A 27,365-nucleotide genomic window follows, 5' to 3' on the forward strand; every position below is an offset into this window, starting at 1 on the left:
ATAACTGAGTATAGGAGCAATGGCACTTGTATGTATCTCTTAAGAGCCCTACAAATTATCTAATACATATTTGGCCAATGGATGTCACCAGGAAAAAGAAAAAAAGCTTACTATTTTTCTCAGTGTTGTCACAGTTGCTGATAATCCATACTTCTGTGGTGGGCCATGTGGTTCCATGCTATTATTCACCTCTCTGAAAAGACAGTTGAGATGGCACTATTAATTTGGGTACATTTGTGTCAATGTCTTTTAGAAAATCAGAAATGAACCACTTATGATAATGCTCTGCTGGTCAGGAAAAGTTTCTGTTCATGTGGCTATAGCAAAGCCTCGTCATTATAACCACTTCATTTCAATAGTCACACCTAATTGGAAGATAATAGACAAATCATATCATTTAAGTTGTATGCTTGAGTTCTAAATACAATAATTTCAAATTACATACCACTTACAACAGAGCTATCCTAAGTAAGAGAATCCAGTAATGGAGAGGTGGTTTTCATCACCTCTTTTTCATGTGGTGGAAGAAGCATAGGAAAATCAAGCAATTTATGCCAGCTCTCATTACTGACAATCATTCAGAAGTGCTGATTTGTAATGCTAGATTCTCCCCTTACTTGTTGTGGTAACAATGATTCCAGCTACCAGTAGAGTTGTATAAAATCATTAAGCAAAACTCCTTATCTGGTTCCTATATTCCATCTCTTAAAAATTTCCATTGCTAATGACCTTCAGTCCCTGCCCCCTTGTTGTTAGGTTTAGTCCCATCTTGATCTCTTACAGGGAGGACAAGAGGTCATTGGAGTTCAAAGCTGCAGGAGTCAGATTCCCTTTGTTTTCCTCATGACTTTGGATCCCACCTTCTCTACCTTTTCTCATGACTAAGCTTCTGCCTGATATTTTGTTTCCAGCTTGTCTTGACTACATTTGTCTGGCTTCTTGCTCAGGATCCACTTCAACTGAAACTTGGATTTGGGTTGGTCCTTTCATTCTATCCCCCTCTCCAAGTTGACCCTAAGCACCTCTCTGTTGTTGAGCCCATCCCTTGCAGGTAGGATTACTTGAGGTGTTTACCTCGAAACAGCCATCTCCTTCATGCACAGGTGCATCTGGCTGATCAAGAATAACAGGCAGAGAATACTTTTTCACTATACTACTGTATGTCCATCCTCCCAAATCCTGGTTGGAGAAGAGTCCCCTTTGGTGGGTTGTTAGGTACACCAGCAGGATGGTCTACAAAAGTCCTTGGAAAGTCTTGTCCAGTTTAAGTGTGACAGAGAAGGCAAGTAATCAATGTTATGTCCTTTCAGAGGGCAAACAGTTGCAAGATGTCAATTCTAACCTTCTGGTGTGGTGGGCTGGAAAGGGAATGGGTTCTGGAATAGTGGGTCATCAGAGAGGCATTAGGGTCCAGGTTCAAAGACACTGACTCAGGCCCATTCTGCCACTTGCTACATGTCAATCTTAGGTACATCATTGATCTTCCTGAAGCCTATTTTTATGTCTGTGAGACACAAATTATTTCTTTCCTGCCTACCTCGTTTTATTTTTATTAATGATATATATACCAGATGACAGAACTAGGAACTCCTACAAGCCATATGAACTGGCGTCATCTCAAATAATCAAAGTTTTAAAGTTTTGTAATCTTAAATGATTATACATATGGATTAAAAATGATCTCACCTAATTAGACATAATATGAAATAAGTTTATTGCTAGAACTGAATATTTTATATTTCCATCATTTCATTTTTGTCAGATTTGAAATCTGTATTTAAATTGTAAGCCATTACAAATCTTACTGCTTAAGTTTGAATTCTACCAATTTAAATTGGTAAATGAAAAAAAAATTCTAAAATAAAATTGAATCAGAATGTTGCAGCCTACAAGCAACATTTATATGTAACTGACTGGTAAATCTGTGAATCAGTAGTATAAACCATTATGACAAAGAGTTGGAAGAAGTTTCCTTTCCAAAACCAACCTTGGTAAAATGGGAGTTGGGGTTGATTGATTTAGATGAACAGACAGACAGGTGGATTCTAGGAAAAAACAATACCAAAAATCGAGGTTTGGGGGAGACTGAGGCTGTCCTAACTTTGGATTGAAAGCAGAGGAGAGCACAAATGCAGAAGGCAGCTGGAGGGAAACTACCAATAGTTATGCTGGGGTGTCTGATAACTGCAAAACACAACTGAAAAAGTATCTGCCATTGGAAACAGAATGATTAGGACAGGGGGCCCATGATTTACAAGAACCATGGTAAAGACAAGGAAAAATACTGGCATCCTTAAATAAAACCAAGAAGTCAAAAAAAAAAAAAAATTCAAGTGGAAATACTAGGTATAAATATGTAATTGAAATATCAAAAATACCATCACAATGAATGGAATGAGGCAGGGTGAACAGATGCAGAAGAGAGCAGTGCAACTAAAGACAGGAATGAGAGACTTCCCAGAAGTAGCAAGACAGCAGAAATGGAAACCATGACAGGGCAGCTCAGAAATATACAGATAAAAGTAGAATCAGCAACATGTAGAGGAATGGGGAAAGAAAGGGAATAGTTAATTAAATGTTCTTGAAACTTTGTAAAGCAACAAGTCCTCAGAATTACAAACAGGCACACAAAATACTACCTGTGTTTCACTTCTGTAAGAATTTGCACACTGCTAAGAAATAAGTTAACAAAATAATTTAACGTAAGGAAGATTAACGTGTAGAATTTCAGTGTATGTCTGTGACTTACTATTCTCACTAGTCCCCTGACCTTGTGTCAATGATGCCACTGCAAACATTTGTTTCTATTATTTTTCTAAATCCAGCAATAATTCCTTGTGGCTTTTAGACAGTAAAGGTTACTTGCTTTTATAAATATTTTCTGGCTACAGATTCAAAAATATTTTTTATACCTTTATTTTATTTCTTCATTTTTATGTGGTGCTGAGGATCAAACCCAGCACCTTGCATGTGCTAGGCAAGCGCTCGACCACTGAGCCACAACCCCAGCCCCTCAAAAAATATTCTTTGCAATTAAGATATACATTAACAAACTTTTTCAAAACATATGAAAAAAAATCAGTTCCCAGATGTTCAAATCAATTCCTAAATTGCTTACCTCCTTTCCTTAGAGGCTGGACTGATAGCATGTGGCTCAAAGATCCAATTCTATGGTCTTTCTAGCATGGCCAGCTTCAGCTCTGAAACTCCCTAGGGGATGATCATGAATACTAACACCTTCATCACTTGAGGAATTCCAAGGATTTAGAGGTTGTCTCCCAGGAACAAGGGATAATTTGCCCAGTCAAATCCCTCATTGTACAACATGGTTTTAATGAGAATTATGGCTAGGCCAGTTTATCTCTAGGTCAAATCTGAACCCACAGGAATTGACTGGTTCCATTTAAGATATGAAAACTTAAAAATGATTCCCACAATATTTAACAAATGGGACACATAAAAACCAAAGCAGAATTCCTTGTGCTAGATACTTCCATCACCACAGACTATATTGAAAATGAAGGCAAATATAATTTTGGGGGGCGAAGGATACCAGGGATTAAACTCATGGACACTCAACCACTGGGCCATATCCCCAATCCTATTTTGCATTTTATTTAGAGACAGGGTCTTACTGAGTTGCTTAGCACCTTGCTTTTACTGAGGCTGGCTTTGAACTCATGTTCCTCCTGCCTCAGCCTCCCCACCTGCTGGTGTTACAGGTGTGCATCACCATGCCTGGCTAGAATTTTTAATTGTGGAAGCAATTCCAAAAATTAATGTATAAAAGGGTCAAAATATTTAGGAGTTTAAAAACTAAGTGAACAACATCGCTATCATAAGAAAGTTTATGTCACCCCAAATTCATGTGTTAAAATCCTACCTTGTAATGTGATAGGATGAGGAGGTGGACTCTGGGAGGTGATTTAGTCATGAGGGCAGAAAGCACTGGTGAAGGGATTAGCACCTACCATATGAGGACACAGCAAGAAGGCCCCATTGAAGGATCAGGAAGCAGCCCTCATCATATACCAAATCTGCTAGTATCTTGCTCTTAGGCTGCCCAGAATCTAGAATTGTGAGAAATTCTGGGTGTATATAAGTTATCTGGTATATGGTATTTTATGGTATCTTTTTAGTAGCCTGAATGGACTGAGAGAAAATATTGCCCAAGTTTGCTAAATCTACTTGTATTTCTTAAATTTATCCTACTTCATCTTTGAATTTCCAAATTACATCTTACTTTTACGAGATAAACTAGAAAATTTCATTATTTTATAATAACTTAAGACACTTCTTTCCTTTCAATTAATCATTCATTCTGTACTTCTTTTGTAAAGAGTAGCAAATTATTTATGTGATGCAAACTTACATGACACAGGATGATGACTGCTTTTACTATCTTGCCTATATCCTACATAAAACTTAAGGCATGTTTTCTCGGAAGAATATTCTCATAAGAGACCGACCAAGGTTTTAAAGCTCATGTTAAATCTTATTACAACTTTCACTTCTGTCTTTATAACAAAATTCTATTAACATATTCCTTTAAAAAAATCATAAGATTATTTTATTTATAATGAATGTTATTCTCTCCAAACTTTAAATCATAAGTTACTCTTATAACAGAGAATCAATTTAAATACCACCAAAATGGAATGAAGACAAAACAATGTGCTATTACATATCAGTGTTTGGTATTCATAATGATATCCAAAAAGTCTTGTATCATGGTCCATTTCCAGTGAACTTCTCAAGAAACTGCTAGGGAGTAGTCAGTCCTTCATGTAGACATTTAATTGCAAGGTGTGCTAGATGTGGTTCTTGATTGCATCAGAAGTCAGTCAAACAGGTGCTCTGAAGAACAGCTGATACCACAACACTATTCATATGCAATCCATCCAGAAATGCAAAGCATACCTTCAGATCCTTTGGTTGTTTTTATCACAGTCCTTTTGGAAAGTTGATTGATTGTTCCCTTAAAATTCTAAACAGGACAAATCAGTACCTACACAGTTTGTGCCAACGTCCTTGACTTTCTTACAATCACTGACTTGTTTATCAGATCATACGGTGAGGGTAGTCTTATTTTATCCATATTTTTGCTGTAAACATTGAGAAATATGCCAAGGACAACTAATAAACCAGACCATACATACCTAAATGAAAGAAATAAGAAAAAAAGAATATTAAACTTCACAAGGTAATAATTTTTGTTAACAGAAGAATTTGATAATCAGTCTACAATATTTCTTCAATGAAATAAATTTTTTGGTATTAGAGGCCTGTGATAACAGCATGAAAATACATAGTATTCTTATATCTGATTAGCTTGAATTCCATATCTTTTATGATATAAAAAATACCAAGTATCATATGCAATGAGGTTCATCTGAACTTTGTGGATAATAGCATATAGTACTACTGTCACCAAAGTATTAAGACTATGCTTAAAATATTGAGTATATAAATCTACTAAAAGCCATCTTGGGAATTCAACTCCACAGTACAACCAGCTATTCCAGTTGTACAGAATACAAAAGGATAAAAAGGGACATGTAAGCGTAATTTAATTACTATAATGTATACCTAGCTCATGCAGAAAGGAAAATCAATTTATTATCAATTTAATAATCTATTAAACACTGATGGAAACTTTTTTTAGGGTTACCTTTAAAGTTCTGTATCAAGTATTCATGATGCTATTTTCAAACAAATATCACTCAAAAAAGAGAACAGTAAGCAATTTCACAAAAAGCCACAAACTAAGTCACTAGGACACAACTTACAGAGTACTTCTCTAATTTAAATCCTTTGTGAAAAAGGCCATAAATAAACAAGTAGTTTTTTAAAAGCACATACTGTAAATATGTATTTATTAATTTGTACCAGGGCATTAGGTAATCCCTTAATGTCAACAGTGTACACATTCATATAGGAAATAGGGTCACATTTGCACTGGGCTCTGTTTTGGCAATTTAAATATACGAAATGACAAATGTGAAATAACAAATTATAAACCTTTCTAAAACAGAAAAAGATATCAATAAGAGGTTAAAATGAAAACAATTCCTTATAGAGCATAACAGGAAAAAAAATCCCACATTAATTTACTGCAAAAACCACCACCAAAAAAAAAAAAAAAAAAGATTCCAACCCATTCAATAAATGGGCTAAGAAGCTGACCAGACACTTCTTATAAGAAGATATACATTTAATTAACAAACATATGAAAAAAAAAATGTTCAACATCTCTAGTAGTTAAAAAAATGCAAATCAAAACTACTATAAGATTTCATCTTACACCAGTCAGAATGGCAGTTATCAAGAATACAGACAATAAGTGTTAGAGAGGATGTGGGGGAAAGGGGATACTCATACATTATTGGTGGGACTGCAAACTGGTGCTACCAATATGGAAAGCAGTATGGAGATTCCTTAGAAAACTTGGAATGGAACTACCACTTGACCCAGCTATCTCACTCCTCGGTCTATACTCAAAGGACTTAAAATCAGCAATATTATAGTAACATAGCCATATCAATGTTTACAGCAGTCTCAATTCACAATAGCTAAACTGTGGAACCAAACTAGATGCTTTTCAATAGATGAATGATAAAGAAACTGTTCTACACAATAGAATATTACTCAATATTAAAAGAGAATAAAATTATTCTCTTTTAATTTGCAGTTAAATGGATGGAGTTGGAGAATATCATGCTTAGTGAAGTAAGCCAATCCCAAAAAATCAAAGGCCTAATGTTCTCTCTGATAAGTGGATGCCGATCCACAATGGTGAGAGGGGCATGGGAAAAATAGAGGAACTTTGATTGGGCAAAGGGGAGAAAGAAATGGGGAGGGGGTATAGGGGCAGGAAACATGGTGGAATTACCGTAAGTACATGTATGACTGCACATATGGTGTGATGCTACATCGTATACAACCAGAGAAATAAAAAGTTGTGCCACAATTGTGTACAATGAATCAAAACGCATTCTGCTGTCATATATACCTAATTAAAATAAATAAATTAATTAAAAAATAAAATAAAACCTTTAGAGCGAAACAAAATCAATATATTTTCTGCAAAAAAGTTAAAAAAGTTGAAAATAAGGATATTTAAGAAGAAATGTGAAATGATATCTAAAAATAGAGAAATTTGTTGCAATTAAAAAGTACTTACTGAAATGTGAATGGTTTAGCAAAGAATATAAAGGAAAGTACAATGGTCATTGCTTTTCTTCCTGTTGTCACTGTAGGAGTAAAAAATTGATTAGAAAGTACCTCTTAGCATGGTAACATTTTGGAAGTCATCTGTATTCAATAAATATTTATAGCCAGCTACATGCCAGAATCTATGTGAGGTGCCAGGAACAATGCAAAGCAAAAACCAAACAACCAGGCCCTGTTCCTGCTACTGTGTTTATGGCTTTGTGGGGAAGCGTGAATATTTAATACAGTGAAATGCTAAAGGACAGCTGTAGGAAGTGTGCAGTGGACACTATGGTACTGTGGAGCCACACCATCCCTTAAAGACAGTTCAGAAGAATAGAACGGCTTTCTCTCCTAAGGAGGATGTGATTAGGTAGAGTGGGCTTCTTTGTTAAAAACAGAAAAGGACATAAAATGATTTTAAAAATGGTGATCTCTGGATAAGACGGAATAATTTTTACAATCCTCTTTACATGTCTGTATTAACTTTTCCCTGTCCTTCTAGGGGTTACAGCTGGAAGTGTGCCATAAGGCTGAAACCTTTCTCCCTCGTCCCAGGCAGAGGTAGGCACTGCACACATCTGCATTGCAGCCTTTCCTCCATGTCGCAGAGTCAGCTGCTGTCAGCCCATGTGCTGTAGTTTCTCCCCTTCCTCATGCTTGGATCCCCACACTCCACAGTCTGCTGGTACTCAATATTGAAGGCATGACTGAATGAACACCAAATGAAGAAACTTACGGCAACATGTGCCAGGGCTTTATTTCCAGGATCTATTTTTGGTAAAAGAACCTGTTTTTAGCTCGTATAATTCTAGTCTCTCCTTCATGTCAGTGTGGTCATGTGATTAGGCTGTGGCTAGTTAAACTTGAACAGAAGTAATGTTTTTAGAAATACAATTTTTGAAAGAAATTTCCATAAAGAGATAGGTGTAGCTTTCATCTTCCCTTACTCCATCCCACTGCCTGGAGGGGAGGGAGAATGAAGATGGCCCAGAAGATAGATGGAGACTGGATTATGGATAACCATGGAGTTACTACATGTGCTTGGGAGGCAGTGCAGAATATGGTCAAGAGCACTGGCATGGAACCAGATGGCCTTGGTTGGAACCTTGTCTCTAGATGAGTATCAGACAAGTCAACTTTCCTGTGCCTCAGTTTGCCCATTTTATGTTCCATAAAATGGAACAATAATAGAGCCTACTTTTTTAGGACTGTTGCAAAAATTAAAATAATTAATAGACATAAGATATCTAGAATGGTTTCTCAATATAATAAGGGCTATGTGTGTAGTAGGTATTATTTATGACCACCTCTGGATTTCACAGAACAGGAAAAAAACAAAACAAAACTGCCTACACTGTTAAGATAAGGGCTGCATTTCAGTTCTGGCAAATGACAAGCATATCCAGTTACTGACTCCCCTCACATGACTAGACATTCCTCTAAAACAAGAAATACAAGCTTCCTTCCTCTAGATTGCCATGCAAAGTCCTGGCACTGAGCAGGTGCATAAGTATTATCAGTGAAGAAAGAAAGACCTTGTTGTACTAGAAAAGATACAAGTGAAAGGTTTAAAAGCTTGGTTTAAATTGAACCTATCATATTTGAAAGGCAAGGAAACTGGAATTTCAGTAATAAGTTAAAAGTGTATAAAGGTAATATTTTCTTTGAAGGTATTCGTCCCATTATATTTTTTACAGCAAATTCTTTTAATGCATTTAAAAGTTACTATTTGGATAAGTGCACACATTTTTCTTTAAAATTTAGCCTTTAGGGCCTGGGGTGTAGCTTAATGGTAAGAGTGCTTGCCCAGCAGGTAAGACCATGGGTTTGATCCCCAGCACCACAAAAAAGAAAAAAAAAATGTTTTAAATTTGAAAACAAGAAATTAAATTGAAATATCAATTGCTTTAGAATAAAAATTTTAAGAAATTATTAAGTCAAATAATAAACTGGTGTAACAGAACAACTTTTTTGTCTTTTGGAAACAGCATCAGAGAAAACATAAATGCTTACTTCATTATCTAAGCAAATAAATCCCTCCTACCTGTTACAGCAACAAGTGCACCAAAAATTTTAATCAAAGCCAGAACAAAAGAAATTCCAAAGTATCCAGTGAGGGAAAAAAGGAATGCATAACCATAGGTCTGAATTGGATTCTGCAACAAATAAAAAAGCCTGTTAAAAAAATACAAAACCTGACATATTACAAATGAACTAAAACCACAGATTTTAATTAACTTCTTAAGCAATAATAAGCCACTCAACAATGCAGTCAAGCAAACATTATTTAGTTTTGATTTAATGGAAAAATAATGATGAAATTAAATTTCTCAACTTCTACATTATGAACTGCTTAAAAATTAACTAATAGGGTATAGCAAGGATAAATAAATTCAAATATCTATCATTTCATTTCTTATCTACAATATTATATTAGAGGAGTTATCAAATTATACCAACAATAGCCTTTTTAAATTAGGAGAATTAAGATTATAGAAAAAATTTTTATTTAAAAAAATGAAATTAGTATTTACCTTTGAACAAAATGTTACTGCAGGGCTTAATCCACTAGTGCATGTCAATCCCAATAATATGTACACAAAACCAATTGAATATGAATATAAAACCTAGAATAGATAAAGTGGGAAAGAGCACTATCAAATCAAAATAGAAAATTGAGGGTTTTAAGTAGAGTTCAGTTAATTTATTTAAGTTTGGAAAACAAAACCTTTGTAGCAGTATCATTCCCATTTGGCGCAACTCTCTGGAAATGATGGTTGATCCTAATGGATTATAAGTACACTACAAGTTATCTTATGTACCAAATAACAGCACTACAAATCCTTTCTTACACATGTGCATAATTATTTCTTTTTTTGCCTTGTTTAATTACTAAATACAAACCAGATTTAATGTTAGCATTGTAAAAATATATACAATCAAAATGAAACCATTAAAGTTACTTATAGAACACGAAAAGAACCCCAAACATTAAGTTTACAAGAGATATTAATATATATTGAAAATAAGCAGTACAAGGCATAATCTATTGCTTAATTTCCCTACTAACCATTTTATCTCTGTTTATTACAGTCCTCATAAATAGTCTCAGGTACTGCTCCAAATGAATTCCTTCACAGATTTCTCACAACCAACATAAGCTATAAGTGGTTTTTTTTTTTTTTTTTTTTTTGGTACTGGGAATTGAACCTAGGGATGCTTAATCACTGAACCACATCCCCAGGCCTTTTTTATATTTTATTAAACACACAGTCTTGCTAAGTTGCTGAGGCTGGCTTTGAACTCACAATCCTTCTGTCTCAGCCTCCCAAGCCATTGGGATTACAGGTGTGTCCATCGTGCCTGGTTGCAACAGGTTCTTAGTCTATTGTTCCTCAGTAATTTGCAAATGAAGTTATTAAAACTTAGAGATGTATTTTCCCAAATATGAGGTAGTAAAGTTAGGATATGAACTAAGGCTATCAGAGTTTAACATCTTAACCACTACATTTTATTAACTTTCTAACCACCTACAGTTCCATAATTCCCTCTTAGGACATCTTTTTCTTACTTAGAAAAAGTAGTGATAATGATCAAGAAAATTATTGATCAAGAATAAAGTTACTATATTACTAGGATGTACTTAAAGATGCACCAGTCTGTGCTGAGAAAGTAACAGCAAAGAATACTCCTCTATATCCTTAATGCGATGCATTCTGTCTATGAAGGTTGTTGGTTATAAGATTAATGTGCTTTGCTCTCGCTCTCACTCTCTCTCTCTCTCTCCCCCCCTAGATATAAAACCAGTTAGAAGATACATTGAAAGAAAAGAAAGTATTTACAATAACAACAGCAAAAGAAACACCTAACAATAACTTTAATAAGAACTGTGTTGGATATTTATGATAGAAATGTTAAGTTTTAATAGACATTAAAAAAACAACAACACTTGAATAAAAGAAAGTCATACCTTATTCTTGGACTGAAAGAATCAAGTGTACAGAAGCCATTCTCCCTAAATTAATTTATAATTCAATGCCATACCAATCACAATACCAATGGGATTTCTAGTTTTTTTAGGGGGGAGTATGGACACCCAAGAATTACTACTGGTAGTAATGTTCTGAAAAAGAAAAGGAACAATGCTGGCTAGTCCTAACAGATGGCAAAGGTATGGTAAAGCTGCTGTTGTTATATGTACTGATGCAGAAATAAATTCAAGTGAAATCTATTGTACATTAGAATATGACATTATAAAGAAGGCATTTAAAATAAGCTGGAAAGTGGCCTTATTTGATAAATGTAACTGGAACAAAAGAGTAGTCATGAAAGAAAAATATTTTTAGAGTCTTGGACTGAATTAGGATTTAACAAAAAAAAGGAAATCATAAAACCAGACAACATGGTAAAATATTTAAAAATCTTAAAGTTAGGAAAATTCCCAGCCAGAAGTCAAAGATAAATTGGACCACATAAAAATTATAAACTTTTACATGGAAAATAACACTAAATACAAAGCAGGGAATAAAATGACATGACAAAGGGTTCTATAAATGGATAAAAAAACTATAAATCAATGAGAAAAAAATGATTAAATATACAGGCAGCTGTTAGTAGTGGTAGTGGTAGTTTTTCTTTTTACCTTCCTATAATGCCTGACTGATTAGGAAAACAATAATAAATTAGTTTAAAAATGCAAGGCAAGTCCTTGATATTCTATTTCATAAAAATAAGCACATTACCATTTTTTAATCTGACACGAAGGAAAAAGCACTTGAGTATTTACCATTTCAGAATTAGAAGCATTGTGCAGTTTCATAGCTTTCTCTTGAACATTTCCAATGACAGCATCTGCACACAGTGCCAGGGAAATAAGCATGACACCTTCAAGAAGGTAAAAGAAACAGTCTCTTTACTTAAACACATGGACCATAATCAAGTTCTAGCAGACGTTAAATAGACTAAAAAGCAAAGGCAGGTTTTCAATCACACCTGCTCTGTAAAGCTAAATATTCTTATCCACAATCAGATGCAATAAGCACATAGGTGAAAATATTAAAACAAACAAAAGTCACACTAATGCTGTTATTATTGCATTTCAACATTAAATAAGAGTTTCACTCTCACTGTAGATTATATGTTTGAAAAAACTTACTGTATTAAGGAAGAAGTTCTAGCTTTATTATTTACTGCCTAATCATACATTTTTATGTACCAAACTTGATGCTGAATGCTCTTTTACTGGTTTCAAATATTGAAAGACATGGGTTTTTGAGGATCTTCAAAGGAATTTCCTACCTCCTGAAAGGCTATTCAAAGATAATCCCCAAAATATTCCAAATAATGGCAATAACATGAAAACACTTCAATTGTATTCTAAGGGGAATAATTTAAAGAAAATTTTTATTTGAGCAAGTCTGGATGTTTATACTATTCCTTTCAAAGTTTTTTCTTTAATGGCCACTTTATCACATCTTCTTTAGGTAATACATTCTACAAAGATCAGAGAAGGGATAAACGCTCAATAATTATTCTTCATGAAGTATGGCTGGGTTCTAATTCTCTTCAAAAATATGCAGCTGAAACTTAGGAGGGGCTAGCACCAGAGGTAAAATGAGAAGTTATGGTGCCACAGGAGCCCCACCTCCCACTCCTTCACTGCATGTGGCTTCACACCCATTACTCCCTCATCTTTTTTTTTTTTTTTTTCTTTTTAATTTTTTATTGTTGGCTGTTCAAAACATTACATAGTTCTTGATATATCATATTTCACAATTTGATTCAAGTGGGTTATGAGCTCCCATTTTTACCCCATATACAGATTGCAGAATCACATCAGTTACACATCCATTGATTTACATATTGCCACACTAGTGTCTGTTGTATACCCCTTCCCACTAGCTCTGTGTGAGGCAACTTATCATTATCTTGTTCTATGGGTGAAGCTTAAAGAGGTGTGGTAATTTACTCATGGTTGTTTATTTTTAAATAATTCAAAGAGAATTTGAATCTACAACTCTCATTACAAATTATGTACCTTTTTCAACATTGCCTTTTCCTAAATAATAAAAAAAAATCAATTCCTGCTGATTTCACAATCTTTAGAGTTTCTGATTTGTGAAAATTAAGCATTCCTTGAAAAATATAGACTATAACAAGAACAGCTGTAATTCACAGCATTCTCTTAAATAAGCAGTGAGTGCTTATAATCAAGTTTAAAGAGCAGATGGAGTAGGTCCTACCAGACTCTTGTGGGTGTTTTGAGAGGCAGAACTGTTTACATTGAAATCCATTCACTCAGCCTGGCCAGCCAGGGTATTGAGGAAAACTTGACAACTGGTAATATGTCTTGATTCTTAGGAAAATACATATTTTTTTCATTATGTGAAAGTTTATTATTTTTTCTCAGAAACAATTACACTTTATACTTGGTGATATTATTACTTTTTTGCTCTTCTCTGAGCTTCTTTGAAGACCTAGATACTTTAAAAGTCTGTCAAGTTAGGAGATGATACTAAATTAGTATTATTAGTAAAATTATTTCAATAATTTTAGTGCAGCACTGTATATATAATAAACCCCAATAATACCACAAAACAATTTATCTGAAAGGTAAACTAGAATAAGAACAGGATGCCCACACTTATTTTTTGTTCATATTTTTGCACATCCTATAAAAATTTTTCTGCTTTTGACAAATCTAACTTTAATTTGTAAAATTTTACATAGCACACTAAAGAGAAAACTTTTTGGTAGAAAATTTAAGCACTTTCAGATAATACTCATATATACATTACATAGTTTAATATTAAAGTACAGCATATCTTTCCCCTTTAGCACAAACGTTGACAATAAATGCACAAGTTTCAAAGTTTTTTTTTTTTGTTGTTTGTTTGTTTGTTTGATGGTGCTGGAGATTGAACCCATGACTTCTTGTATGCTAAGTGCTCCACAACCTGAGCTACATCTTCAGTCCTCAGTTTTTTGTTTTTTTAATGAGAGTAGAAACAATGACTACTGTATTTCCCCTATTACTCATGTGCACAGTTATAATTCAGCAGGTAAAAAATTAATCTAACCTACATTTGATCATCAAAGATTTTGACTGGGCAGCCTCATTATGTTGAAATAAAAGGTACTACAAAAACTTACATTTCCAGAGTTGTGATATTTTTACTATAGCCTATAAACGTCTAAAGGCCTTATGTTAGATATGTGAATCACAGATGTTATACCATCATTTAAAATCCTTGTGAAATTTTAGAAGTTCTTACTCTAAACCAAAATGCCTATAAAATCTAGAATTATAAATTCCTTACCTGTCAGATTGAAGTTAGGTGCAACTGTGCTGTCAGCAAGGGTAAACCAGATGAGGCCTAGGCTCATGCATAAGGCAGCAGAGACATCTGCAACATTATAACGCTTTCCTATACAAAACAAAGGTAAGCCCACCTCATTATGAGAATATTCATCAAGCCTAATGTTAGACCTATGTGCTTAACCCAATAGAACTGGGATCTGTTTTTTAATATCCAATGCCAAAAATATAAAGAACACTTAGATCCAGGGATGAGACAGTCACAGAAGGGCTTCTGACGATTAAATGATCAATGGGCACAGCATGTCTTTAAGTTAGAAATGGAATCCTACATCATCTGTTATGATAGTGAATAAAATACACATGGTCATATTTGCTTAATGGCGAGGATATGTTCTGAGAAACCCATCTTTAGGTAATTACATTGCTGTGCAAATATCATAGAGTATACTTACACAGACTACAACAGTTATGATTTCCCTGGGCAATACTATCATATGTGACCACCTTCCTATGTGGTACACTGTTGACCGAAACATCTAATGTAGAACATGACTGTATATTGGTGAACACTGACAAGAATAATGTGCATTTGAAAGTATTAAAAATTTTTTGTAGAAATGAGTGTTTTTAATGGATTTATATTAAAAGGCAAGATTTCCTTGTTTATAAATACCACGAGATATTCACATTTAATAAAATGAAACGTAGTATAATTTTTTAAGGATTATAAGTAATATTATATGTGCCTCATCAGGTTAAGTGTGATTTGATTTTTTTTTAAGCATAGAGTTGAATTTATTCAAATGAGAAAAAAAGAGACAACTCCAGAAGGGTGGGAGGGGACCCAACAGGGATTGCCAAAGTGTGATTTTTTAATATGGATTGAAGTAAATTTTTCCCACACGAACCACTGCCCTATGATGATATGTCAAGTTGCTATAAAACACACTTTCATTGTATAAGGCTTATTGGGAAGGCGTTGAAGGAATAAAATAAAAATGTTGCTATATACGACATTTAGTGATACAGAAACAATTATTGAAACATGAATATTCCTCATGACAGCTAACAGGTAGAACAACTTGATATACTGCTAGTTGCTGTGGATCCTCTTCTCATATTTTCATGTTTTTTAAACTTAGCTGGGGCTCCAAGACATCAGTAAGTTAGCAGGGTTAGTAACCCACTCAGACTAAGCCTTATTTTAATATGACAATTACCCACTGTACAATGGTTGAGTGTGGGCTCTGAAGAGTAGAATAAAAGAATTGAGAAAAGGAACTTTGCAGGTACTTCTGAGCTAAATCTTCAATATGTGAATACAGTATTGCTAGAAATGCCTAAATTTCAAAGTAAAATTCTTTTCTCTCAAGTCCAAATTATTGATTCCAGATGAGGTATATCAGAGAAGTATCTATGTTTTTATAATACCTTACTTTTGTAAGATACCCTTATAACTGTTAGGATACCTAGATACTCACTAAAATATGATAGATGCTTAGTGTTTTCCTAATGCTAGATGCCATAACATGTCCTACTGGTTTCAAATAGTATGAAAATATATCATTACTATACCTTGAATAAAAACTCCTCCTAGCATAACAGGAATCAATTTGCAGCACTTGAAGATGACTTGGGTGGGATAATTCAGGTAGCCCAAGGAAGTGTTTGATAACCCCATAGTACCCACTGTTAGAAAAGCTATTATCATGTAGGTTTTTCCTGGTATTCTGTAAAAGACAATTTTTAAAACCTTCATTTTGGGGACCCAATTCATACTACTTTGCTTTTCGAATTTCTGGTTAATATTTCTGTAAATATGAGTAAAAATATCACTACTCTTAAAGTTGAAACACTTATATAAAAGAACACTGATAAAATAACAATTTGCTTTTATTATAACTAATCATAAATGAGGACTCTCAACTATGTAAAAAGTTACTGAGATTCTTACTAAAGGTATAAACATTGATCAAAGGGTTTTAAACAGTATTTCTAGCTACAGTTAAAAACAATATTGACTAAATTTAGAAAAAGAAATTGCTTTAAAAAATATTAGCCTCTATAATGTAAAAGGCACCTAAAATAATTTCAACAAAAATTTAACTTCTAAACTGTTGTTCTGTTGTTTCCTAATGTTTCCATCTAGCATTAGGAAAAAATTATCTATCCGTTCTGCTAGCATAAACCTAAGCAGAATTTCTTAGGAAAAAAAGTGCATGAGCTTTAAAATTCTAGACATGATTTTTATTATACTATCTTATAAATCAACTCTCTGTGTTCTATAAAATGTCACAACAATCTGACTCTCTGATCTCAAAATCTTTTAATTTTCGGCTCTATCTAAATTTCCTAAAGGAGATTCCTTATTAGCATCTTTAGAATTTCAAGTCATTATTGTGACCCTATGCTCACACTGACTAGATATTTAATGGTCTAAAATAATAATGTTGTACACTGGTGTTAGAAACACAATGAGTCACTATTCACATAATTTGATGATGCTACATACTTAAGTGTAATTTCCCTTTTGAAATTTGTGATTATGTTTAAACAAAAGCAACAACAATCCCTCATATCTTTTATATGGTCAGACATAAGGTAAAATAATTAACTAGGAAAACTTAATTACAATTTATCACATCTAAACATTTCAATTTTGAGACCTTTCCCAGGTAAGTACTAATACAGTAATCAATATTTAAATCCACTGGAAATAACGTGATATGCTCATATACAATAGAGTACCCCAAAACATTTTCACACTGTCCGTAAACTTCATTGTCCTAATCAGTGAAGATATATAGTGAAAGTTTCCCTGGTAATGATACAAATCAAATTTCCTCAGACACATCACAAAAACAGTGGTGGTGGCCAGAAAATTAAAGTTCAAGTCAAAAAATTTACAAGATTAGAAAAGCAGTATAGCACAGGTAGAAAGAAAAAGAGCCTGAAACCCAGGAGACCTGAAAATCTCAGCAAGTCTGTAGGTCTTTGTTTTCTCATATATAAAATAAGGAAGTTGGCTTTTTACCAAAAAGTTGGCTTTTTGCCTCTAGAATTCTCATTGTATTTTATTTAATACCTCAATTACTTTAGAAGTAGTGTCAAAACTATAACAAAAACAACAACAAAAACCTCTCAAATCTGATTCGACAGATCTCCTTTGTTAAAAAAAATCAAAGTAATTAAAATGGAATTAATCTTTGGTGAAAAATAATAAGTAGCATATATAGGGTGCTACAGTTTATGATTAGTGTTAGCACACATTATCACATTTGATTCCCAATAAAATCGAGAATTTCAGTGACTTCCCTGAGGTTTTGCCAGAGCTAATAAGCAGCAGCACCAAAATGATTCAAACCCATGTTTTCTAACTTCAAATCCTGTTCTCTTTCCTATACACAGCTATTTACATAAATATGGGGGAGGGGAATATAACCCTAAGCAGCAGTTTAGCTAATTAAAGGTTTAAAAAACATACTACTATAATATTAAGTATATTAAGTCATACATGATTGGGCATATTTTCATTGTATCTTCTTTAATGACAGTTTTTAAAATTTAAAATGCCTCGGAAGGAAAAAGTGTCAATTCAAAATTACATTTAAGTCTGTAAATTCTTCTCCCAGATTCTTTCACTTATGTTTAAATCAAATTATCTTTTAAAAACACATTATGGTCATATGGCTTAAAGGTTGAGATAAACATGGCCCACTACCATCTCATCTAGGTAGCTAACGGGAGATGTTTCCTTCTGATATCTGACAGGAGATACATCATCTTTGTGTAACTTTTCACTTAACAAATATGGCATTATTGTCTTTTTTACCTTAGAAGCAACTGGAAGCCCAAGAGTTTGCAATCGCTAACAAATCTTCAGGTTTCCTTACATATTAGTCTTGATAGATATATTTCATTGCTTTTTATTCTATCATTTATGGCTATATGTTATGATTTCAGAGCATGAAAATAAGGAAGATGATATTCTCAGACTCAAATATTTTTGTTTTACTATAACAGTTTATTGGCAGTAAAGAGTTTGGCAGGCAAAACTGGATATGTGAAGAAACTCTTGTCACAGATTCTTCCAGGAAGAATCTTATGTCACAGAATTAAATACTTAAAATTGTACAGTTACCATCACACAAAATCATTTTTTTGTTAAAAAAAAAAAAAGCTATGAAAATTTTTTCAATTAAAAAAAATTTTCACTTTACTGAAGGATTAAACATTTACATGAAAGAAAACAGAATGCCCATATTATAGTCTTTATTGTATTTGAACTGTACAACAGATATGTGAAATCAATATTAGGGTGTGATAATAAAGGAATGACCACTCTTCTTGCATTTATCAAAATTTCACAAATTCCTAACCACCTTCTATTCATCATCAGAGACTGTTTCCATGCATGTTGTTAAATATGCCATAAATTTTTCAATTCTAGATATTTGTTAATTTGAAAAATATTATCAAACCAGCCACTTAGATTTTAACAAAAAGTAATGAAGTATGTTTTTCTAATGTTTAAGAGTGAAAATCTTAGCTACTGGATGTTCCATGGCCATTTTAGTTGGATATATCCCACAAAACATTAACTTCACATTTAAAAAATCTCTACAAAAACAGATATTTCACTTCATTACTTCCATGTCAGCTGCACCCTAAACCTTCCTGTAATTATACTTATTTTAGTGAACTTTATAAAAATATACATATTTCTGTTCAGAAAGATATATTTTACCATAAGTTGAGCATCAGTGTATAAAGAAAATTATATTAAGCTGATTATAACATTAATAGGAAATATACATTTCATGCATATTTAACAAACTAATTTTTTTCTAAAAGAAGATTCAACTAATACTAGTGAACTTAACTAACAAAAAACCAAGCTACATACCTTCTCCTTTTATCCTGAATAAGCTGAAGTTCTATTAGGCCAAATATGGAGTAAAATGCAAATTGCACTAAAGTAAGGTACCAGCCATAGGACTTAAAACCCTCCACTGAAAATATTAATTCCTGTCAAAAGACATATGGATACTGTTAAGTTCAAGTGGATAGACCAACTTACTCTTGTTAAATTCTCATAAAAACAACATTTTAAAAGAAATCAAGCCATAGTCCCCTACCCCATAGTACCTCAGAGAAGTCAGAAATTAGTTCTCGCCAAGAATTGACCCTACATACCCAAGTATGAAAATCAGCAGAAAATACAAAGCAACATGATGTGCTTCTTTATTTAAGCAAATACACACCACAATTAAAAGTTGCCCAAAACAATGAAAGAGGTGACTGACTCAAGAACGTATAAAGAACAGATTTCACTAGAAGTCTATCATCTTAGGGCTATTCTACAGAAACATAGTTCAAATCAATAATATAATTTTTCAAAATTTTTGTGCCCCAGATTATGTACAACTTTTCCCTAAACACAGTATTATATCATAAAATCACATTTACATCATTTATTAGAAAGTCATTTTAACAAGTCATTAAGAGTTATTTTACTGAAATTATCTGGCTTAATTTTAAATGAATAAATCAAACTGCCTACCTTATGTGCAGGTGTGCATGTATGTATATGTCACATTAGCAAACCTCAACCATTTTCCTTGAACTATTTCAATGCCTGATTATACACAAGAGCGAAGAACAATGTCAATTTCACAAAGTAAAAGAGGTAAAACTACAAATGGAATTTGCAGTGGTTTTTCCAATTTAAAACTCTGCACCCACTGGTTATTAACGAAAATATTTAATCATTAATCAAATATGAAAAATGCATCTAATGAAATTGTAAGGTGAATTTCTAATTCATTTTCCTTTGCTATAGGTACCTTTGGTGCCAAGCTATTTGTTAACAGTGGAAGACTGAAGGATAAAAAAATTTCAACGAGAAATTCCAATCTCTATTTTTAACTCTTATTCATAATGATGTCTAAGTTATATCATCTTCTAATAGGAAATCAATTGTAAATATTAATATTTTTAGTTCATGTTTTGGTTTACATTAATATTCTTCATGGCAGTCTCTTAGCTAGCTAAATAAGTCAAAATTCTACCTTCTTTATTTACATTTATCTTTATAATTCATCTATATAAAACAATGAAAAAGTAATATTTTTGAAATCACTCTTTATTTATTAGTATTAATGTATGCCAGAAATACTGTTTTCAGAAAACCTCATTCCTTTTCTTGAATTACAAAGCTTCTCTCACTTTATGGAGTTGTATTAAAAATCTAAATCACTAAAGGATAAAAACATTCATTAATTAAATGGCCATTAATAACACTGATTCCCACTATAACATTTTTACTAGCTAGGAACCTCACTCATCCAGCCCATGTTTTTGAAAGTTAGAGATTTGCTGCAAGCCAAATGTATAGAACTATCCTAAAATACAATGCAAATACAAAACAAACTATTGCAATGTTAGTTAGAAGTGTTCTGTATAAACAAAAATCACAGATAAGATTCTGGCAAAGTGGAATTAGAGAAAATACAAGTTAAAATGAGAAGTATTTGACTATTAAAAGATTAAAAGGACTTGTCTATTATAGATGAATTAAAATATCGTGATCTATTTTTGTAAAAAGGACTTTTATCGTTGAGCTCAAAGAATTGAGAATTGTGCTATAATTTTATTGGAAAATTATGTTCCCAGGTATCACATATATTTGAAATTTTCTTCTTTTTAAAAACTAACACACGGCTGCAAATATCTACATTTTGTTGAATATTTAAAAACATATTTTCATAATTTAAATTTTTAAAGATTATCATCTTCCCTCCCCACTTAAAATAATTTACTCTGAAACTCTGTTTTCACTAACCCTTTCAAGAAGTCCGTTTGTATTACTCTATGAAAAATTCAAATTTATAAATCAACTGGTAAACTCTTAGTAAAAATATCACAGACAAAATTTTTAGTAAGTGCTAATACTGAAATTAACTGCTATAAATGATTAACATATTACAAACAAATAACTATTTACCTGCAAATATCCATAAATTAGGTAAAAAACAAAAACTCCAGCAACACATATGAAAAACTGAGTAAGTTTGTTAAATTTGCTGAGATTTATGCCAAGTACTATAATGTCATCAATTGACTTAATGTGTGGTGACATTGTTTGGGTTTTGGATGGCACAGTGATAGAGATGTATTTTCTGGAGTTGTTAAACTTGAGGTCCATTGTTCTTATTTTGCTGCATTCAGGGCTTCCAGAGTTATCTCTGTTGGTTTGCTGTATTTCGTTTAATTCTTCTGTTTGCTGTGCCAAGTCCTAGAGAAGGAAATATGCAATTAAAGTAAAACATTTATATCATAAAGTATTGCTCCAAATACTAATCTAAACTATAAAACTGTGTAGATGAGGCTAATTCTGTGGATGTACTATCTTAACTTCTCAATTACAGCCTCTTAACCAAAAACACCACACCTAACTGCCAATTTATCAAGTATAAACTTGAGAGAGCAACTGCATCACTAAATTGGATATAGACCACACTCATTCCATAGCAACAAACCAAAAGCTAATCTGTTTTGTTAAAGAATTAAGCAGGAGGTTAAGGTTTCATATCTAGTAAGTAGATAACTTTTAGAATCTACAATAGTGTAAGCATAACATTCTCAACATTAAAGTTAATCTTTACTTGGAGAACAGTCAAGAATAAGTGGTGTTCCTTTAAATACTAGAACAACTGTAAAATCTATTTGCCAGTAACATTTTAAAAGTCGCCCGACTGTAAGTTGCTTAAAAAGCTAATTTACCAGAGACTGTAGAATGAATAATATGTTTTAGTAATAACATTTCTTAGGCTAAAATAAAATATATATTTTTTTCTTTTGGAGATCATTTTGTAAAAGGCTGGAAAATATGTCATCTTTTGTCAGTCTTTGGGGGAAAAAAGTATGAGGCATCATGGAAGACTGTCAATTTCTCTTTGGATTTCAATAAACTGAAACTTAAATTCCATGTAAAGGTTGAAGAGACTCAAGATTTAATGACAATTAAAGATTAGAGCACATTTATGAGGAAATACCTTTTTTCTAGAAAAGACTATTATGATTCCAGTGAGAATGAAAATTTATACACCAAGGGCTGAAGAGATAAGTATAATTTTGACAGTGAGCTTCACTTGGAAATCTTTTAATAGAAACTGTTGGTTTAAAATAGTAAGAATTAGTGTTGCCTCTATGATCATTCCCAATTTACTGATTCACAAAGATGAACTAGGCCCTAATTCAAATGAGGGCTGAGGCTCTGAATATAACTTGTAGCTAAGAACACTTCAGTCACCAAAACACTTTATTTTATACCGTCTGTGCTATGTTTTTAAACAGAGAATGTGCAGTTTTACAAAGTTTTGCTTTGTTTCTTTTTCTTTATTTTTTTCTTCCTTTACTTTGTTCTTTTACTCAGTTATGTTTCAATCATTGCTCTCTCTCAATTAAGACTTTTTACACTGTCTTGTAGGATAACCTTGAGATGTGATTGTCTTTATAAACTGCTTTAAATTATTTTCTCTAATGAATCCTGCTTTTATATGTAATTATAATGCACCAAGTAAAAAAGTAAAAAAGTAAACACATAAAAGAAAGACCAGTAGAATAAAGAAAGGGATTGGGGAAGGAAGGGAAGTGGGAAGTACTGGGAAATGAAATGCAGCAAGATTTTTTAATGTGCAAATATAAATATATCACAGTGAACCCCATTGTTATGTATAATTATAATGTACTAATAAAAACATAATACAAATAAGTTATCTTCATTAAACATTTCATCAAACCTATGCTTGAATAAAGAACAAAAAATTTTAACAACTATCTGCTATGTATAAGCATGGGCAAAGAGCACCAGTTAAAAATATCTGGCAGAACATAGGCTTCTAAGCTCCCTTTCTCTCACTTCTTTCAATAAAGCCTAAACCAATATTTCATTCTTGAAAAACATCATGGACTTTCAAATAATCTTGCCCTCTGGTCATGATGTCCTTTTACCTGGTCTCCTTTCTCTGGGTCAGGTTTTGAAGTTCAGCTTTAATGTCTCCTTCGTGACACCCTCCCTAACTCCCCCAGTTGGGAAGAGACAGATGAAAGAGAAGATTCATACTCTTGTAGTCTCTGCATCCAATAATTGGATAAAGCAAATAAACTGGTCCTTCCTCTCGATACTCTCAAACTTCAGTTTGTAATCGTCACCCTCTGTTTGAAACGGGCTATGGTGTTGGCAAGCTTTATTCTGTAAGCAAAAATCTTACAGAATTTGGAGAAACACATGTATAGAATAAACCTTATATAAAATCTCATTCCTGCTTTTGTTCATATCAAAATACTTCTCCAGAAGGTAAACTTCTCTCAAAGTCACCTTCTTCTGTGATGTATGTAATTCAGCAAAATGCCAAGCACATGAATACAATTCTAACTAATACTTCTCAGAAAGCAGTATAGCATTGTGCTTTAATTTAGACAGATCTGAATTCAAGATTGGATTTTGCTATGTATTAGCTAGGGAGTCTTGGGCAAATTATTTAACCTTTCTGAGCTTTAAGTTCTGTACCTCTAAGAAGGGAATAGGGCGGGAAAAGTGTTAAAAATATGGTTACCATAGGATTTTTGCCGTGACCATATGAAATAAATGTAAAAGTTTTCAGTACATGGTATGACAGTACATGTATGTTAGTGATTGTTGTGGTTTAGATGTGGTATCCCCCAATAGTTCACGAGACAATGTGAAGTTTGGAGGAGAAATGATCGAATCATCTTAATCTAATCAGATGATTAATCCATGATGGAATTAACTGAACATTAACTGGAGGCAGGTGGGGTGTGGCTGGACCAAGTGGTTTCTTGGGGGCAAAGCTATGGGGTATATATTTTGTTCTGGAGAGTGGAATCTCTCTCAGCTTCCTGATGTCAACTGTTTCCCTCTGCCATACACTTCCACCATGATGTTCTCCTCACCTTGAGCCCCAAGGAATGGAGCCAGCCAGAATACTATGGATGAAGAGCTCTGAAACCAGGATCCCTAAACAAACCTTTTCTCCTCTACAATTGTTCTGGTTGGGTTCTTTTAGTCACAGCAGCAAAAAGGCCGACTAAAACAGTGATAATTATTCAACTACTTAGAAATACCATTGGTGTGGTCTCTTGTGCTGAAGCTGATTCACTCTTTGAAGTGCAACTGGAAATATGGATCTGTATTTCTTACCCAGACCTCTCTCCAAATGCTTCTTTGATATCTCAGTGAAATTCTACTGTCACCATATATTAAACATGGCTTAATATGAACTTATTTTCCCCTGAAAACAAATCTTTTCTTCTTCCTATATTCCCAATATCATGTAATATTACTTAGCATGAAACATAAACTCAAAAGTCCAGGAGTTACCTTAAGATTCTTTCCTATTCCTCACATTTACACCCTGCAAAGATTCCTATTGACTCTACATCCACAAGTATATCTAAAATATTTGACGTTACCATCAAATAGCCATTTTCTCCAGATTAGATTGTGTATAATCTCCTCATCTTTCACATTGATGAACACGAAATTTGGCCATGCTGCAACTTTGATTAAGACCTTGTACATTAAAAACTAATTGCTGTTCTAGATCTTTACAGCATGGTTTATGTACATGTAATAGGTAAACATAATTTACAAATGTCTAAATCATAATGGCATGACTTTTGTGTGTGCTTTTCCTCCAAAAATATGAGTTCCTTAAGAGATGATGTTGCTTTCACAGGCTGTTCAAGCATATAACAAAAATATCAGATATTAAATGAAGGACTCTCTTGCACTTTAGTAACCATCATTGAATCAACACTATTCTGCTCCATTCCATCATTTTAGCTCTCCCAACATATTTCTTTACAACCTCAGAACTGCAGATCTGGGCCACATATGCAGTTAAATTCCTCCAGCACTATCCTTTCTAAGCATGAAGAAAAATACCAACATCTCCCCTGAATTTTCCACAAAGCACCTGAAATGAACATGAAAATAAGTTTCTTTCCCTTTCTTGCTTGATGCATCAGTACCACCAAACCTACCCTTTAAATGCTTTGCCTTTAGAATGTAGTTTTGTGTTATTAATCTGCACACCGATGATCAGAATGCATGACTGATGAAGGCCTCTTTCAGCATGATTTATATACATGTAATGATGCCCAAGGTTGGCCATTTCCCTTCCATTTAAAACATTAAGGACTGATATAAACTAACATCTAAAGAAATTGAGCCTGTCTTTGTGAAACAGGAATTAAAAATAGTTTTCAAATTAAACAAACAATATCTGGCTTTGCCTTAGAACTTCACAATAACCCATGAAACTAAAATAGAAAAGAAAACCACAAGTGTGAATCACTGCCTGAGTTCTCTTCCTAAACTCAAAATAGATATCTACCTTTAGTTCCTTGAAGGTACAAATAACAGCTAAAATGGAATTAAAAGGTAGCATCTCTAGTACATATTGGATATTTCAAAATTATAAAGTGATAGTGATGACTTATAATGACCTAAGGAAATAAAAATTAGTTATTTCTTAATCTCTCTTTTCTAATCTGAAAGACTCCCACTACAAAAAAAAAAGGGGGGTGGGGTGGGGTAGCACGTAAGGAAAAATCTGTCATTACTATGCAAGTAACCTGAGAAACATGACTCCGTATTTTGCCACACTTAATGTTAGAAATAAAAGTGTAATTTTCCCTTGATTAACTGCACTGTATATCAACCACGGCCTATGGAGTACCAAAAAACAAAATAAGATTCTGTCTCATTTCTTTTTACACACTTCATTATACAAAGTTCGAGAAACGGTGCCAATTTGTTACTTTTTTTCCCCCCAAGGGAAAATGCTAAAATTAGGATTTTATGTATTAATTAAGTACAAATAATACTACCTAAATTATATTCAAAGGGTAATTGCATCCTCTTCCAAGTTTCAAACTGTCACAACCATTGTTTTTCAAAATCCGTTGGATTTTCTAGATACAGGGAAACCTACTGCATAAGAAATGCAGATGCCCGATATCTTAAAAAAATTCTGTGGGTGCACCAAATGATTCCCCCTTCTGCTTTCAACATTCCTTTGAAAGAAAAACAGACAGAGGTAGCAAATCAGTTGCAAAGACTGGAGGAACTTGCAGAACTTCTAGTAACATAAACTCAATAGCAAGGCAAGAACAGTCAGTCACCTTCCAGGGCAAGGGAAATGGGCATCAGAGAACCGTGGAGTCCCCTCAAAACATGGAACCCGGAAGTGATTCTTAAGTGCAGATGGTCCTGGGGAAAAGCAGGAGCCTGACAGTCCTGCAGAGGCCCACAGGTGCACAGCCCTGAGAGCCCTGGGGCTGGCCTCCTCCCAGGGAGTCCACGGTGGCCTGAAGGCGTTCCCAACAGCCCCAGGAGGGTAACGGGTTTGGGAGAAACAGGTGCTCCTCCCAGGAAACCGTACCCGGAGGTGTCGGCTCCTTTTTAAAGAGGAAGTCACCCGCTCCTGCCATCCCGACCTCATCCGCTCCTAGAAAGCTCCTTCAGCGAGGGGGACACCTGCAATGTCTAAGGTCTTTAAGGGATAGAGATTCTGGGTCCCAAACACCAGAAGGGCGCCGGGGGCACGCCCACCCCCAAACCGGCTCGTCACCTGGGTGACCTTAGCCCGGACGGCGCCTCGGCCAGACGAAACGTCGCCCCCTCCCCAAGTCGGTCGTCATCACCTCCTCTTCCTCCGCTTCCTCTCCTACTTCTGGACTTTCCACAGCCGCTGCCGCCTCCCCGGAAGGCGCTCTCATCACCGGCACCCATGCGCCA

The 27,365-nt window shown here is 33.9% G+C and overlaps 1 protein-coding gene across 5 annotated transcripts; it reads right to left on the reverse strand.

Moving 5' to 3' along the window:
• Nucleotides 1-4,543: 4,543 nt before the first annotated feature.
• Slc35b3 (solute carrier family 35 member B3) lies at nt 4,544-27,365 on the reverse strand. 5 transcript variants are annotated; one of them, XM_027948222.3, is made up of 11 exons: nt 27,199-27,365; nt 26,456-26,641; nt 21,543-21,833; nt 19,443-19,564; nt 16,112-16,266; nt 14,535-14,642; nt 12,002-12,099; nt 9,750-9,842; nt 9,260-9,371; nt 7,184-7,253; nt 4,544-5,159 (listed from the first exon to the last, which is right to left on the reverse strand). In XM_027948222.3, exons 3-11 carry the CDS (start codon nt 21,741-21,743, stop codon nt 5,009-5,011), a joined length of 1,110 nt encoding a protein of 369 aa, XP_027804023.1. In that variant the 5' UTR covers nt 21,744-21,833; nt 26,456-26,641; nt 27,199-27,365; the 3' UTR covers nt 4,544-5,008. The 5 variants fall into 5 exon arrangements, with proteins under 5 accessions (XP_027804023.1, XP_071469777.1, XP_027804022.1 ...); XM_071613676.1 differs by having other exon boundaries at nt 27,272-27,342; XM_027948221.3 differs by lacking the exon at nt 26,456-26,641.

The sequence above is a fragment of the Marmota flaviventris genome, chromosome 6 (assembly GCF_047511675.1).
Source record: "Marmota flaviventris isolate mMarFla1 chromosome 6, mMarFla1.hap1, whole genome shotgun sequence".
Classification (NCBI taxonomy): domain Eukaryota; kingdom Metazoa; phylum Chordata; class Mammalia; order Rodentia; family Sciuridae; genus Marmota; species Marmota flaviventris.

What these genes read in the sequence shown, in the direction of transcription:
- Slc35b3 (XM_027948220.2), bottom strand. Translation starts at nt 27,346, where the DNA reads ATGAGAGCGCCTTCCGGGGAGGCGGCAGCGGCTGTGGAAAGTCCAGAA. An exon ending in TAATTTATGGATATTTGCAG is followed by an intron (nt 19,565 to 21,542) that starts GTAAATAGTTAT and finishes GTCTTTTGACAG; the next exon opens with GAATTAATATTTTCAGTGGA. An exon ending in ATGCTTCTAATTCTGAAATG is followed by an intron (nt 9,843 to 12,001) that starts GTAAATACTCAA and finishes TATCTATTCTAG; the next exon opens with GTTTTATATTCATATTCAAT.